This window comes from Oncorhynchus tshawytscha, unplaced genomic scaffold (genome assembly GCF_018296145.1).
Source record: "Oncorhynchus tshawytscha isolate Ot180627B unplaced genomic scaffold, Otsh_v2.0 Un_contig_4256_pilon_pilon, whole genome shotgun sequence".
NCBI classification, from domain to species: domain Eukaryota; kingdom Metazoa; phylum Chordata; class Actinopteri; order Salmoniformes; family Salmonidae; genus Oncorhynchus; species Oncorhynchus tshawytscha.
The window spans coordinates 31,889-46,523 of NW_024608856.1; the positions used below are offsets into that span (position 1 = coordinate 31,889).

The 14,635-nt window shown below is 40.5% G+C and overlaps 1 protein-coding gene across 1 annotated transcript; it reads left to right on the forward strand.

The window, feature by feature from the left end:
- Positions 1-241: 241 nt before the first annotated feature.
- On the forward strand, positions 242-9,983 carry LOC112238203 (C-type lectin domain family 4 member M). The gene is made up of 7 exons (XM_042313762.1): positions 242-532; positions 7,027-7,128; positions 7,377-7,614; positions 7,967-8,481; positions 8,693-8,829; positions 8,927-9,036; positions 9,408-9,983. Exons 1-7 carry the CDS (start codon positions 397-399, stop codon positions 9,538-9,540), a joined length of 1,371 nt encoding a protein of 456 aa, XP_042169696.1. The 5' UTR covers positions 242-396; the 3' UTR covers positions 9,541-9,983.
- The last annotated feature ends 4,652 nt before the right edge of the window (positions 9,984-14,635 follow it).

Below are 14,635 nucleotides of genomic sequence, written 5' to 3' on the forward strand. Positions count from 1 at the left end.
AGCAGAAGTTACAACAGTAGAAGATACAACAGTAGAAGATACAACAGTAGAAGATACAACAGTAGAAGATACAACAGTAGAAGATACAACAGTAGAAGATACAACAGTAGACGATACAACAGTAGAAGATCCAACAGTAGAAGATACAACAGTAGAAGATACAACAGTAGAAGATACAACAGTAGAAGATACAACAGTAGAAGATACAACAGCAGAAGTTACAACAGTAGAAGATACAACAGTAGAAGATACAACAGTAGAAGATACAACAGTAGAAGATACAACAGTAGAAGATACAACAGTAGAAGTTACAACAGTAGAAGATACAACAGTAGAAGTTACAAGAGTAGAAGTTAAAAGAGTAGATGTTTTTTTGAGGACCACAAGCTTATCAAGATGTATAAGGGAATCTATGAATACACAAATGGATTTGAAGACGAAGAACCTAATGAAATAAAGACCATTGACATTGATGATCCTATTTACAACAACAAAAGACCCATCATGCCCTGCAAGAAGGATCAACATTCAGGTAACAGTTTATCCGTGTGTAATGCTAGACACTGACACATACTTACACCCCCCACACACACACACACACACACACACACACACACACACACACACACACACACACACACACACACACACACACACACACACACACACACACGGCTGCTCTTGTGGGGACCGAGTCAAGACCAAGACCAGAAAAATGCGAATCCAATTCAAGACCATGATTGTTATTTTGTCAAATCACCACCATAATATTATATATAGTTGATGTCCAGTATTTCTGTGTTCATATTTCAGAAACATCATACAGTTGAAGTCAGAACTTTACATACACTTAGGAGTCATTTAAAGCTTGTTTTTCAACCACTTCACAGATTTATTGTGAACAAACTATAGTTTTGGCAAGTCGTTTAGGATATCTACTTCGTGCATGACACAAGTAATTCTTCCAACAATTGTTTACATTTACATTGTTTACAATTATTTTACTTACAATTCACTGTATCACAACTCCAGTGGGTCAGAAGATTACACACAGAAGGGCACTTTTTGGCATTTGCTGTATGATTGATGAGAATTTCCATATTGCAAATGTACGGTCCGTTACTAGACGTGCGCAAATGTTTCTAAAACTCGCCGACGGCGGCGAGCCGTGCAGCTGGGCCAGATCTTCCGGGAAGTCATCGAACGAAGTCTCTCGGACATTCGGTTGTCGTTTCATAAAATGTTCACATTTTGGTCATTTTTCCCGGTAAATTCCACCAGATGACGAATGGAATCTTATTGCAAATGTTTAAAACATCACCAATTACGACAAGGCCATTTCTCCTAAAAGGAAAAGACTTCGAAGACAGAACTTGGTGAGCATAGGTTTGGACTAATGGGCTGTTAGCCCAGAAACAAGATGGCATTGAGGTCCGAAATGCTTTTTGAGTTAAGGACCATTTTTCTGGGATTAAAGGTAAAAAAAACGAAAATAGAGCGCTAAAATGACCACTTCACGTCAAAGTACATGAACTTATGGTGTCAGGAAAAAAATAACCAGCCATTTATCTATCATCATTTACGAGAAATCGTACATTGTACAATTGGTGATGGTCAAAGAAATGTTTAAAAAAGTTACAGATCCAGTCGTGTTTAGCGCTGTGATTTCTGTGATTTCTGTCATTTTCTGAAATAACACACACTCATTCAACCCTCTGTAAATAATTCAGTTCTTAACGTAAAAACTTAAAACTCAATATTCTGTAAGAGCCTACCCCAAGGAGGATATGTGTTCACTTTCAGCTTCCTGTGTCAACCGGAAGTGCCTTAAAATGGGGTCATAGAGGCTGTTTTGAATAGTTAAAATCTTTTCAAAACTTCATATGTGTGATTAACCCTCATTAAATGTAAATCAGTAATTTCTTCCAACAGATGTCAAAGAAAAGCTCTCACACACACAGCAGGATGGAGTGACACCGTGCGGGGCTTAACCTGTTGGTACTAGGGGGCAGTATTTTCATTTTTGGAGAAATAACGTTCCCATATTAAACGGGATATTTTGTCAGGACAAGATGCTAGAATATGCATATATAATTGACAGCTTAGGATAGAAAACACTCTAAAGTTTCCAAAACTGTAAAAATATTGTCTGTGAGTATAACAGAACTGATGTTACAGGCGAAAGCCTGAGAAAAATCCAATCCGGAAGTGACTCATCTTTTGAAAGCTCTGCATCACTATTGAGCTAATGCCCTATCAACCAGATTACACTTTCTACGCATTTATGTTGAAGAATACCCGTAGGCGGCTTCATTGCGCAAGTGGTCACATGATGCTCCCAGAGAAATTCTTGCGTAAAAATACAGAGGTAGCCATTATTCCAATCGCTTCTACTGAGAAACCAATTGTATATATATTATCGAATAGATATTTGAAAAACACCTTGAGGATTGATTATAAACAACGTTTGCCATGTTTCTGTCGATATTATGAAGCCAATTTTGAATATTTTCGGCATTGTCGTGACCGCAATGCCCGGTCGATTTCTCAGCCAAACATGAAGAACAAACGGAGCTATTTCGCCTACAAAAATAATATTTTGGGAAAAAATGAACTTTGGCTATCTACCTGGGAGTCTCATGAGTGAAAACATCCGAAGTTCATCAAAGGTAAACGATTTAATTTGATTACTTTTTCTGATTTTCGTGACAAGGTTGCCTGCTGCTAGCAAGACATAATGCTATGCTAGGCTATCGATAAACTTACACAAATGCTTGTCTAGCTTTGGTTGTAAAGCATATTTTGAAAATCTGAGATGACAGGGTGATTGACAAAAGGCTAAGCTGTGTACCAATATATTTCACTTGTGATTTTTATGAATAGGAATATTTTCTAGGAAGATTTATGTCCGTTGCGTTATGCTAATTAGTGTCAGATGATGACAATGGTCCCGGGATGGGGTGTCACTAGTGGTTAAAGACACACAGAGCCTGCAATGGCATTACCATAATCTCTAGGCTGTGCCAAGTTCAACGAGATGCCCCGCTTGACCGTGAAAAAAAGAAGGCCCAAAATAAAGCCTGGCCCTAAATTTCAGGTGCTTTTGGGGGACAGCGGCAGAACCGTTAGGCTTAGAAGGACAATTCAACCACAAGCATGTTCTTAAGGTCGTCCAGATCTGTGCAAGCCTAATCGCTCGGTCTAAGCGCAGAAACCATTAGAATAGTAGGCCCAAAATGAAGCCTGCCCCACAACATCATTTGCTTTTGGGTGACAGTGAGAGAACCGTTAGGGTGAGAAGCACAATTCGACTTCAGGTACGTTCATGAGGTCCTCCCGATCCGTGCAAGCCTAACCTTGACCGTGTGGCATTAACCCTTAACAGTGAAAACATAGTTTTTTCATCTCACAGATTACAATGACATCTCTCCCGTAGGAATACATTTCCTGCTCCCTAAATTCAACCTGAATCCTAGGGTTATGAATGCCATATCAAAATGTCTTCTATCACAATCCATCCGGTGGAACCTGTCTTTGATGATAATCTATCAGGCCACTATGAGGTCTACCTGTGTTGATTCTAAGCTTCCTGGAGCAACCGGAAGTGGTTAAAATCACCCTAAAAGTGTTTTTCCATACCCAACCTGCTGTTTGTGAGAAACTGGACTCGCAGCTAGAACGTAATGATGTGTTTTATGTTTTTATTATGGTTTAAACAGAAGGCGCTGTGAATTGTGGGCCTGCTCTGAAATGTGTGATAGTTGGCTTCTAAATGAGTTGGAAAAAGTGGGTTTGGTGTCAGTTTGTATCAGTTTGATGTCAGAATGATATCTAATTGTTTGATGGATGGTGACTTTCTGGCTGACTTTTGTCCATTTACAATATGTTTAAACAGTGTTTAAACAGTGATAGACCATCACCAAATGGACATGATGAAATCAGCACAACTAGCTATGGAGAGGAACCACTATCACTGCCAGGCCATCCCGAGTTCATCGGTCCAGTCAATTTCGCATTTCTGCATTATTTTTGAGCATGTCAAATTTGTGATGGTAAATGCCCATTGAAACATATTGCAAATAGACATCCGTGCGCCTGGTGATTGGAACGGGTTACCAGAAGCACTTCTTGCGACTAGCAAACCCGTATCCGGGAGCGTAATCATAGCCTCAAGCTCATTACCATAACGCAACGTTTCCTATTCATGAAAATCGCAAATGAAATGAAATAAATATATTGAAACACAAGCTTAGCCTTTTGTTAACAACACTGTCATCTCAGATTTTCAAAATATGCATTAGAGCCAACGCTAGACAAGCATTTGTGTAAGTTTAGCATGGCATAATGCTATGCTTGGCTCTGCTGGCAGCAGGCAACATTTTCACGAAAATAAGAAAAGCAACCAAATTAAATAATTTACCTTTGAAGAACTTCAGATGCTTTCACTCAGGAGACTCCCAGTTAGATAGCAAATGTTCCTTTTTTCCAAAAATATTATTTTTGTAGGCGAAATGGCTCCCGTTTGGTCATCAGTTTTGGCTGAGAAATCGACCGAAAAATACTTCAACTATAACGCCAAACTTTTTTCAAAATTAGCTACATAATATCGACAGAAACATGGCAAACGTTGTTTAGAATCAATCCTCAAGGAGTTTTTAACATATATATTCGATAATATATCCGTTGAGGCAATTGGTTTCTCATAAGAAGCGATTGGAAAAATGGCTACCTCAGTATTTTACGCAAGATTTTCTGCGGGAGACATCATGTGACCCCTTGCTAAATGTGGTCCCTTACGGCTATTCTTCAACAGAAATGCGTAAAAAGACGTCACAATGCTGTAGACACCTTGGGGAATACGTAGAAAATGTAAGCTCATTCGTAGCTCATTCACAGCCATATAAGGAGTCATTGGCATGAGGCAGTTTCAAAAAATGTGGCACTTCCTAATTGGATTTTTATCTGGGTTTTCTATCCAAAGCTGTCAATTATATGCATAGTCGAGCATCTTTTCGTGACAAAATATCTTGTTGTATCCAAAAAATGTAAATATCGCCCCCTAGTTGTGAAAGGTTTTAAGGGGGTGATGTTATTTAATTTTTTTTCACATTTTCAAAATATGACTCTTGGGTCTTCACTTGATGTGCATTTGCAATATGAACATTTACTGTGGAGCGCACTCGCCATCTATTGTAGTAACTGACTTGCCTAGTTTAATTAAGGTAAAAAAAAAAAAAATTGTCACGCCTGCTCCCTTCTCACCCTGGTGCTTTACGCACTCCTGCCTTTCCCCGTACCGCGTATTCCCCCGCTGCTGCAGTGACTGTCGAATGTCGTTGTTCTGCCCGTGTGCTGACTCTGTGCCTGTCTTATTTCATGTCTGTTCCTTATTCAATTTTGACTCCCCGTACTTGCTTCTCATCTCCGGCATCGGGTCCCTACAAGTGTAAATTTGGCCTTGTGTTTTAGGTTATTGTCCAACTGAAAGGTGAAATTTTCTCCCAGTGTCTGGTGTCGGTGTGGCAAGTAAACAACCAGGTTTTCCTCTAGGATTTTGCCTGGTTAATTCCAGTCTGTTTCTTTTCTTTATCCTGAAACTATGGAGACTCAAATGTGTTATGTTTTGGGAAAATCCAATACAACACTTTGTATTCAGGACAACATTTTAATTGTTTTGCCACATTTTTTGCCAGTATTTTCTATGTTGGACAGCTTCCTTATTTCCACATTGTCAAGTAGTGTTGAGAAGTAACTACAATGTTGATCCATCCTCAGTTTTCTCCTATCACAACCATTAAACTCCATAACTGTTTTAAAGTCACCATTGGCCGTATGGTGAAATCCCTGAGCGGGTTTCCTTCCTCTCCGGCAACTGAGTTAAGAAGGACACCTGTATATTTGTAGTGACTGGGTGTATTGATACACCATTCAAAGTGCAAAGGGATATTCGACGTCTGCATTTTCTTCAAACTTATCAATATGTGTGCATTTTTTATAATGTAAATAGGTTTGTTTCTAAAAGAGCTATGCAGTGAGCCTTGGATGAAGGTGTACATATCTAACTTATAAAAACATATTGGCTCAAAACTGTACTCATGGCAATAAATTTAACCTTTTTACCAATGACTTTTTCCCCTTTTCCTTGAAATTACAATTTTTAGGGGTCTTTTTTATTACGTTCAATTGCAGTTATGTTGCGATAGGCCTTCTTTGCATTGGAAAACCACCCTGGTCTTTGTGGTTGAATCTGTGTTTGAAATCCACTGTTTGACCGAGGGACCTTACAGATAATTGTATACGTTAGGGGTACAGAGATGAGGTAGTCATTAAAACAAATCATGTTAAACACTATTATTGTACACAGAGTGAGTCCATGCAACTTATTATGTGACTTGTTAAACAAATGTTTACAAACTCCTGAACGTATTTAGACTTGCCAATAAGAGGTTGAAAAATGATTGACTCACAATACTCCAGCTTTTCATTTTTTATTAATTTGTAAACATTTCTAAAAACATATTTCCAGGAGAGTGACAATGATTTTTTATTTCATTCAGACTAACACAAAATGTGAAAAATTCATTTTCGGGTTACCTTGTACCCCTGCACATCGACAGTGTATATAGCCCATGTTATTTTTTACTTGTTAATGCTATTCGTTATTTAATCCTTGTCTGTATTTCTATTTATCTCTCTCTGCATTGTTGGAAAATGACCCATAGGTCAGCGTTTCACTATTAGCATACACCTGTTGTTTTATGAAGTAATTAACAAATGGAATTTGATTGTGATTAAAACTGCTTCCGGCAGTCGTTTTGGGTGCCTGAACTCATGCATGTTTAAGCAAATAATTCTGTTAGAGGTTCTGGAAGTCATGCAGTAGAACATGTGAGGTTCTGGAACTCAGTTCTGGTGTTCTGTTCCATGTTCCTTGTGTATTTCCCTCAGTGATTCAAAGAGCAACTGGAAAGAAAAACATATGTATATGCATTGATCAAGTTCTAATGATAATGATATGTACTTCAGTGTATCTTTGGAGGTGGAAGAGACATTTCCCAACTGCTGCAGTGTGTCTGGGGCTGCTGTGTGTTCTCCTACTGGCTTGGATCATAGGCCTGTTACTCTACCGTGAGTTTGATCTGTTCTCATTCAAACATTCTTCATCATCAGTGGTGTAATGACCAGGGTTCAATTACATTTCAATACCATTCAATTTAATTCAGAAAACACACCAAATTCCAATTCCACACGTTTCTAATTGAAAATTATTCCAGTGTACTTCCTGAATTGACTGGAATTGAAATTGACATCAGTCTGGGTCATGTCTCATTAACTTTTCCACTTTTATCTTGGTTGTTGATTGTATTATTTCACAGAGAGAAACCAATTGACCAGTTCCGACACCCTGACTAAAGAGAGAGACCAGCTACAGACCAGTTACAACACCCTGACCAAAGAGAGAGACCAGCTACAGACCAGTTTCAACAACCTGACCAAAGAGAGAGACCAGATACAGACCAGTTTCAACACCCCGACCAAAGTGAGAGACCAGCTACAGACCAGCTACAACACCCCGACCAAAGTGAGAGACCAGCTACAGACCAGCTACAACACCCTGACCAAAGACCAGCTACAGACCAGACAACATGCTGACCAGACCACTACAGACCAGCACCCTGACCAACATACAGACCAGTTCCAACACCCTGACCAAAGACCAGCTACAGACCAGTTCCAACACCCTGACCAAAGAGAGAGACCAGCTACAGACCAGTTCCAACACCCTGACCAAAGAGAGAGACCAGCTACAGACCAGTTCCAACACCCTGACCAAAGAGAGAGACCAGCTACAGACCAGTTCCAACAACCTGACCAAAGAGAGAGACCAGCTACAGACCAGTTCCAACACCCTGACCAAAGAGAGAGACCAGCTACAGACCAGTTCCAACACCCTGACCAAAGAGAAAGACCAGATACAGACCAGCTACAACACCCTGACCAAAGAGAGAGACCAGCTACAGACCAACTACAACACCCTGACCAAAGAGAGAGACCAGCTACAGACCAGTAACAACACCCTTACTGCAGAAAGAGACCAGCTGCAGACCAGCTACAACACCCTGACCAAACAGAGAGACCAGCTACAGACCAGCTACAACTCCCTGACCAAAGAGAGAGACCAATTACAGACCAGCTACAACACCCTGAGCAAAGAGAGAGACCAGCTCCAGACCAGTAACAACACCCTTACTGCAGAAAGAGACCAGCTGCAGACCGATTATAACACCCTGACCGAACAGAGAGACCAGCTAGAGACCAGCTGCAACACCCTGACTGCAGAAAGAGACCAGATACAGACTAACAACAACAGCCTGACCAAAGAGAGAGACCAGCTGCAGACCAGTAACAACACCCTGACTGAAGAAAGAGACCAGCTACAAAAAGAGACAGAATGTCTGAAACAATCTTTAGTTCAGAAAGGTGAGTGAAATTGGCTAATGACTGTTGTTATCAGTTCACATGACACTTACAAACAGGCAATTCAACTTACATTAAAGGAAATATGTGAGAAAAAGCGGACTTCCATACCGTCCATTAGTTTAGTGTCTTCCTTGACTGTCTTGACTGTCTGATTGATACTTAATTCATTGTTGTATTAACGTGACTAAAACAAGAAATGTTCAACTTATAGTGTGTCTGGACGGATGGAAGAAGCTTGGTAGCAGTTGTTATTACGTCTCTACTGAGTACAAATCCTGGGAGGAGAGCAGACAGGACTGCAGAAATAGAGGAGCAGACCTGGTGGTCATCAAGAGCGAAGACGATCAGGTGTGTGTGTGTGAGGTAGAGAGAAAAAAAAAGAGAGAGAGATAACGAGCAGTAATGGCTATGTTTTAACAATGTTGTCTCTCTCCCACAACTACAGACATTTGTCAATTGGTTATGCGGGGTAAAGAACTACGTCTGGATTGGTCTGACTGATTCTGTTTCTGAGGGGACCTGGAAATGGGTGGACGACACACCACTGACCACAAAGTAAGACATTAATGAATTCTGTGTCACTATGACATCACTGTCTGGAGAAGTAGGTTCAGAATGGACAGCCTGATTCTGTGTTGTTTCTCCTACAGGTATTGGAACAGTGGACAGCCTGATTCTGTGTTGTTTCTTCTACAGGTATTGGAACAGTGGACAGCCTGATTCTGTGTTGTTTCTTCTACAGGTATTGGAACAGTGGACAGCCTGATTCTGTGTTGTTTCATCTACAGGTATTGGAACAGTGGACAGTCTGATTCTGTGTTGTTTCTTCTACAGGTATTGGAACAGTGGACAGTCTGATTCTGTGTTGTTTCTTCTACAGGTATTGGAACAGTGGACAGTCTGATTCTGTGTTGTTTCTTCTACAGGTATTGGAACAGTAAAGAGCCTAATGGTGGTGGAGCAGAGAACTGTGTGTATTTCTACTCCTGGTCATCAGACACAGGAGAATGGTGGGACTATGACTGTTCCTATAAATACAGATGGATCTGTGAGAAATAGGATTATTCTGGGTTCTCTGTCTGAACTGGTAAATTGGATTATGCTAAATTGTCTCTCTGAACTGCTAAATAAGATTCTCCTTGGTAGTCTCTCTGTAATGCTAAATAAGATTCTCCTTGGTAGTCTCTCTGTACTGCTAACTAGGATTCTCCTTGGTCGTCTCTCTGAACTGCTAAATAAGATTCTCCTTGGTCGTCTCTCTGAACTGCTAACTGAGATTCTCCTTGGTTGTCTCTCTGTACTGCTAACTAGGATTCTCCTTGGTCGTCTCTCTGAACTGCTAACTAGGATTCTCCTTGGTCGTCTCTCTGTACTGCTAACTAGGATTCTCCTTGGTCGTCTCTCTGTACTGCTAAATATGATTCTCCTTGGTCGTCTCTCTGAACTGCTAAATATGATTCTCCTTGGTCGTCTCTCTGTACTGCTAACTAGGATTCTCCTTGGTCGTCTCTCTGAACTGCTAACTAGGATTATCCTTGGTCGTCTCCCTTCGGGGCAAAGAGAGGACAACTCGCTGGCACCAATGTTTTCTATAGCACAAAACTCCCATCAGGATGTGTAACCAACAGTCTGGCTCTAGTAACAGAGGTGGACGGTGGGGGACGCGGTTCTTCGTTGCTACCGTATCGGGGACCCGCTCAACTGATTCCCCTGGGGGAAGAAGGGGCTTCTAACCTAGGGGCACGTCCCCAGTGGCAGACAGGGGGCCAGCCAACAAATCACACCGTGTCCTGGCCTGTATCCTCTCGGACGGAGCACAGACCCCTCCCCCATGCCAAAGCTCTCCCCTCAGCACTTTTCACAAGAAACTGAGACAGGAAGACCTACTTCCTGTCGTCACCAAGCACCGTCTCTAAATCCCATTGTACTGGCCGTTTGTCATACAAGGTCTTTGTCACATCCAGGCGTCATGCCGAGGGCACCGAGCAAAAATATGATGAAAGGAGCAGATATGTTACATGGTAGATACAGTATGTTACAATACAGTATGTTACAATACAGTATGTTACATAGTAGATACAGTATGTTACAATACAGTATGTTACAATACAGTATGTTACAATACAGTATGTTACATGGTAGATACAGTATGTTACAATACAGTATGTTACAATACAGTATGTTACATGGTAGATACAGTATGTTACATGGTAGATACAGTATGTTACAATACAGTATGTTACATAGTAGATACAGTATGTTACAATACAGTATGTTACAATACAGTATGTTACAATACAGTATGTTACATAGTAGATACAGTATGTTACAATACAGTATGTTACAATACAGTATGTTACAATACAGTATGTTACATAGTAGATACAGTATGTTACAATACAATATGTTACAATACAGTATGTTACAATACAGTATGTTACATGGTAGATACAGTATGTTACAATACAGTATGTTACAATACAGTATGTTACAATACAGTATGTTACATGGTAGATACAGTATGTTACAATACAGTATGTTACAATACAGTATGTTACAATACAGTATGTTACATAGTAGATACAGTATGTTACAATACAGTATGTTACAATACAGTATGTTACAATACAGTATGTTACATGGTAGATACAGTATGTTACAATACAGTATGTTACATGGTAGATACAGTATGTTACAATACAGTATGTTACATAGTAGATACAGTATGTTACAATACAGTATGTTACATGGTAGATACAGTATGTTACAATACAGTATGTTACATGGTAGATACAGTATGTTACAATACAGTATGTTACATGGGAGATACAGTATGTTACAATACAGTATGTTACAATACAGTATGTTACAATACAGTATGTTACATAGTAGATACAGTATGTTACAATACAGTATGTTACATAGTAGATACAGTATGTTACAATACAGTAAGTTACAATACAGTATGTTACATGGTAGATACAGTATGTTACAATACAGTATGTTACATAGTAGATACAGTATGTTACAATACAGTATGTTACAATACAGTATGTTACATGGTAGATACAGTATGTTACAATACAGTATGTTACATGGGAGATACAGTATGTTACATGGTAGATACAGTATGTTACAATACAGTATGTTACAATACAGTATGATACATGGTAGATACAGTGTGTTACATGGTAGATACAGAATGTTACAATACAGTATGTTACAATACAGTATGTTACAATACAGTATGTTACAATACAGTATGTTACATGGTAGATACAGTGTGTTACATGGTAGATACAGAATGTTACATGGTAGATACAGTATGTTACAATACAGTATGTTACAATACAGTATGTTACATAGTAGATACAGTATGTTACATGGTAGATACAGTATGTTACATGGTAGATACAGTTTGGTTGCTCCTTTAGCTTCTATCCAATAACAAACTACTTCCTGCTTATTCAGTTTACCTTGTCAAACACATGATATAACCAAGATAATGAAAATAAAACAAAATATATACAATAACAATACAATGAACTAATATGTCTACTATATAATAGTATACTGCGAAACAAACAAGTCATATCAGCACGGTTGGTTCCTGCATGAGACTTACTGATACCACACCAGGCTTCTTACCTTGAAACTGAGATACTCCTTTTGGTTCCCAGAGCAATGTTCTGGGTGTACTGGGAAAATGCTTATACAGAGTGTTGATTCCTCCCAACTATATAATAGTTGATCTAACATGGAGTCTAGAAGGACTGTTCTCTCTACTATATAATAGTTGATCTAACATGGAGTCTAGAAGGACTGTTCTCTACTGTATAATAGTTGATCTGACATGGAGTCTAGAAGGACTGTTCTCTACTATATAATAGTTGATCTAACATGAAGTCTAGAAGGACTGTTCTCTACTATATAATAGTTGATCTAACATGGAGTCTAGAAGGACTGTTCTCTACTATATAATAGTTGATCTAACATGGAGTCTAGAAGGACTGTTCTCTCTACTGTATAACAGTTGATCTAACATGAAGTCTAGTAGGGTTCTCGGGAAGCCACGGTAGGCTGTACAAAACCATCACTGGCAGGGGAATTAATGATCATCTGGGCGGGGGGTCTCCTTTGTGGTATGCTGCTCTGATAGATAGTCCACGGAATTACTCTAGTAACGTCTTAAAACCCTGGGGTTTTAAGGGGTGGTGGGGTGGTGGGGGTGGTGGGGGTGGGGGGATGGTGGGGCTGGTGGGGGGGGGGGATGGGGGGTGAAGAGAGGCAGGGTTTGATTGAGTGAAAGGGGTGGTGGAAGGGGGGTGAAGAATTTGTCTTTGGTTGGTTGACACACACACACACACAGTGTGAGTGTGTGTATGTGAGTGTGTGTATGTGAGTGTGTGTATGTGTGTGTATGTGAGTGTGTGTATGTGAGTGTGTGTATGTGAGTGTGTGTATGTGAGTGTGTGTATGTGAGTGTGTGTATGTGAGTGTGTGTATGTGAGTGTGTGTATGTGAGTGTGTGAGGTGTGAGTATGTGTATGTGAGGGTGTGTATGTGAGAGTGTGAGGTGTGTGTATGTGAGAGTGTGAGGTGTGTATGTGAGTGTGTGAGGGTGTGTATGTGAGAGTGTGAGGTGTGTAGACTGTAACCTTTACCCCCACTGGAGGCTTCCCTGACAACAGCTGGTCTGGGGAAATGACCGAGACATGGATGGTAACCAAGAACACATTTTCAACCTCTCACTTCCTCTTTCTCTCTCTCCTATTCACACACACACCCTTATTACTGGTAAAGGAACAGGACACACACACACACACACACACACACACACACACACACACACACACACACACACACACACACACCCTTATTACTGGTGAAGGAAGAGAGGAACTACACACAGGACTCCTCAGACACACCCCTTATTACTGTAAAAGGAACAGGACACACACACACACACACACACACACACACACACACACACACACACACACTGGTACACACACACACACACACACACACACACACACACACACACACACACACACACACACACACTTACTGGTAAAGGAACAGGATTTACACACATGACTCCTCAGACACAACCCCTTATTGCTAGTGAAGGGAGGAATTACACACAGGACTCCCAGACACACCCCTTATTACTGTGAAGGAAGGAATTACACACAGGACTCCTCAGACACACCCCTTATTGCTAGTGAAGGGAGGAAATACATACAGGACTCCCCAGACACACCCCTTATTACTGCTGAAGGGAGGAATTACACACATGACTCCTCAGACACACCCCTTATTACTGCTGAAGGAGGGAGGAATTACACACAGGACTCCTCAGACACACCCCTTATTACTGCTGATGGGAGGAATTACACACAGGACTCCTCAGACACACCCCTTATTACTGCTGAAGGGAGGAATTACACACAGGACTCCTCAGACACAACCCCTTATTACTGATGTGGGAAGGAAGGAATTACACACAGGACTCCTCAGACACAACCCCTTATTACTGATGTGGGAAGGAAGGAATTACACACAGGACTCCTTCACACTTCTTATCCTCAGATAAACAGTGAGCTGGTAGTGTTTTGTGCACTTATTGTCTGCCAGCTTGTTTTGATGTAGATAGATAATGAGGAAGAGGGAAGGAGAAGTGAGAGTAATTGTAGACCTTAGGCCCTCCCTGAAAAAAAGATAGAGACATCTCTGAATAACTATTATCTCTGTTGTTCATGTCATACAGGAGACAGTAAATGTAGATCTCAGGCCCTCTCTGAGAAAGACAGAGACATCTCTGAATAACTATTATCTCTGTTGTTCATGTCACACAGGAGACAGTAAATATAGATCTCAGGCCCTCTCTGAGAAAGACAGAGACATCTCTGAGTAACTATTATCTCTGTTGTCCATGTCACAAAGGAGACAGCAGTTATTCTTTGTGAGTTCACCGTCTTGCATTGAGCTACTGTTCATCCTGCTGCTGTTTTCAACATCACATCAGAGTCTCAGATTAAACCACTGCTTAAAATATAACAGGAAGTGGACCGACTGAGTTTCAAATGGTGTGAATGACATCACCACTGAAACCCCTCTGAGACAGATGCACACATACAGTCTAACACAT

What these genes read in the sequence shown, in the direction of transcription:
- LOC112238203 (XM_042313762.1), top strand. Translation starts at nt 397, where the DNA reads ATGTATAAGGGAATCTATGAATACACAAATGGATTTGAAGACGAAGAA. An exon ending in CAAGAAGGATCAACATTCAG is followed by an intron (nt 533 to 7,026) that starts GTAACAGTTTAT and finishes TATGTACTTCAG; the next exon opens with TGTATCTTTGGAGGTGGAAG. An exon ending in GACACACCACTGACCACAAA is followed by an intron (nt 9,037 to 9,407) that starts GTAAGACATTAA and finishes TTTCTTCTACAG; the next exon opens with GTATTGGAACAGTAAAGAGC.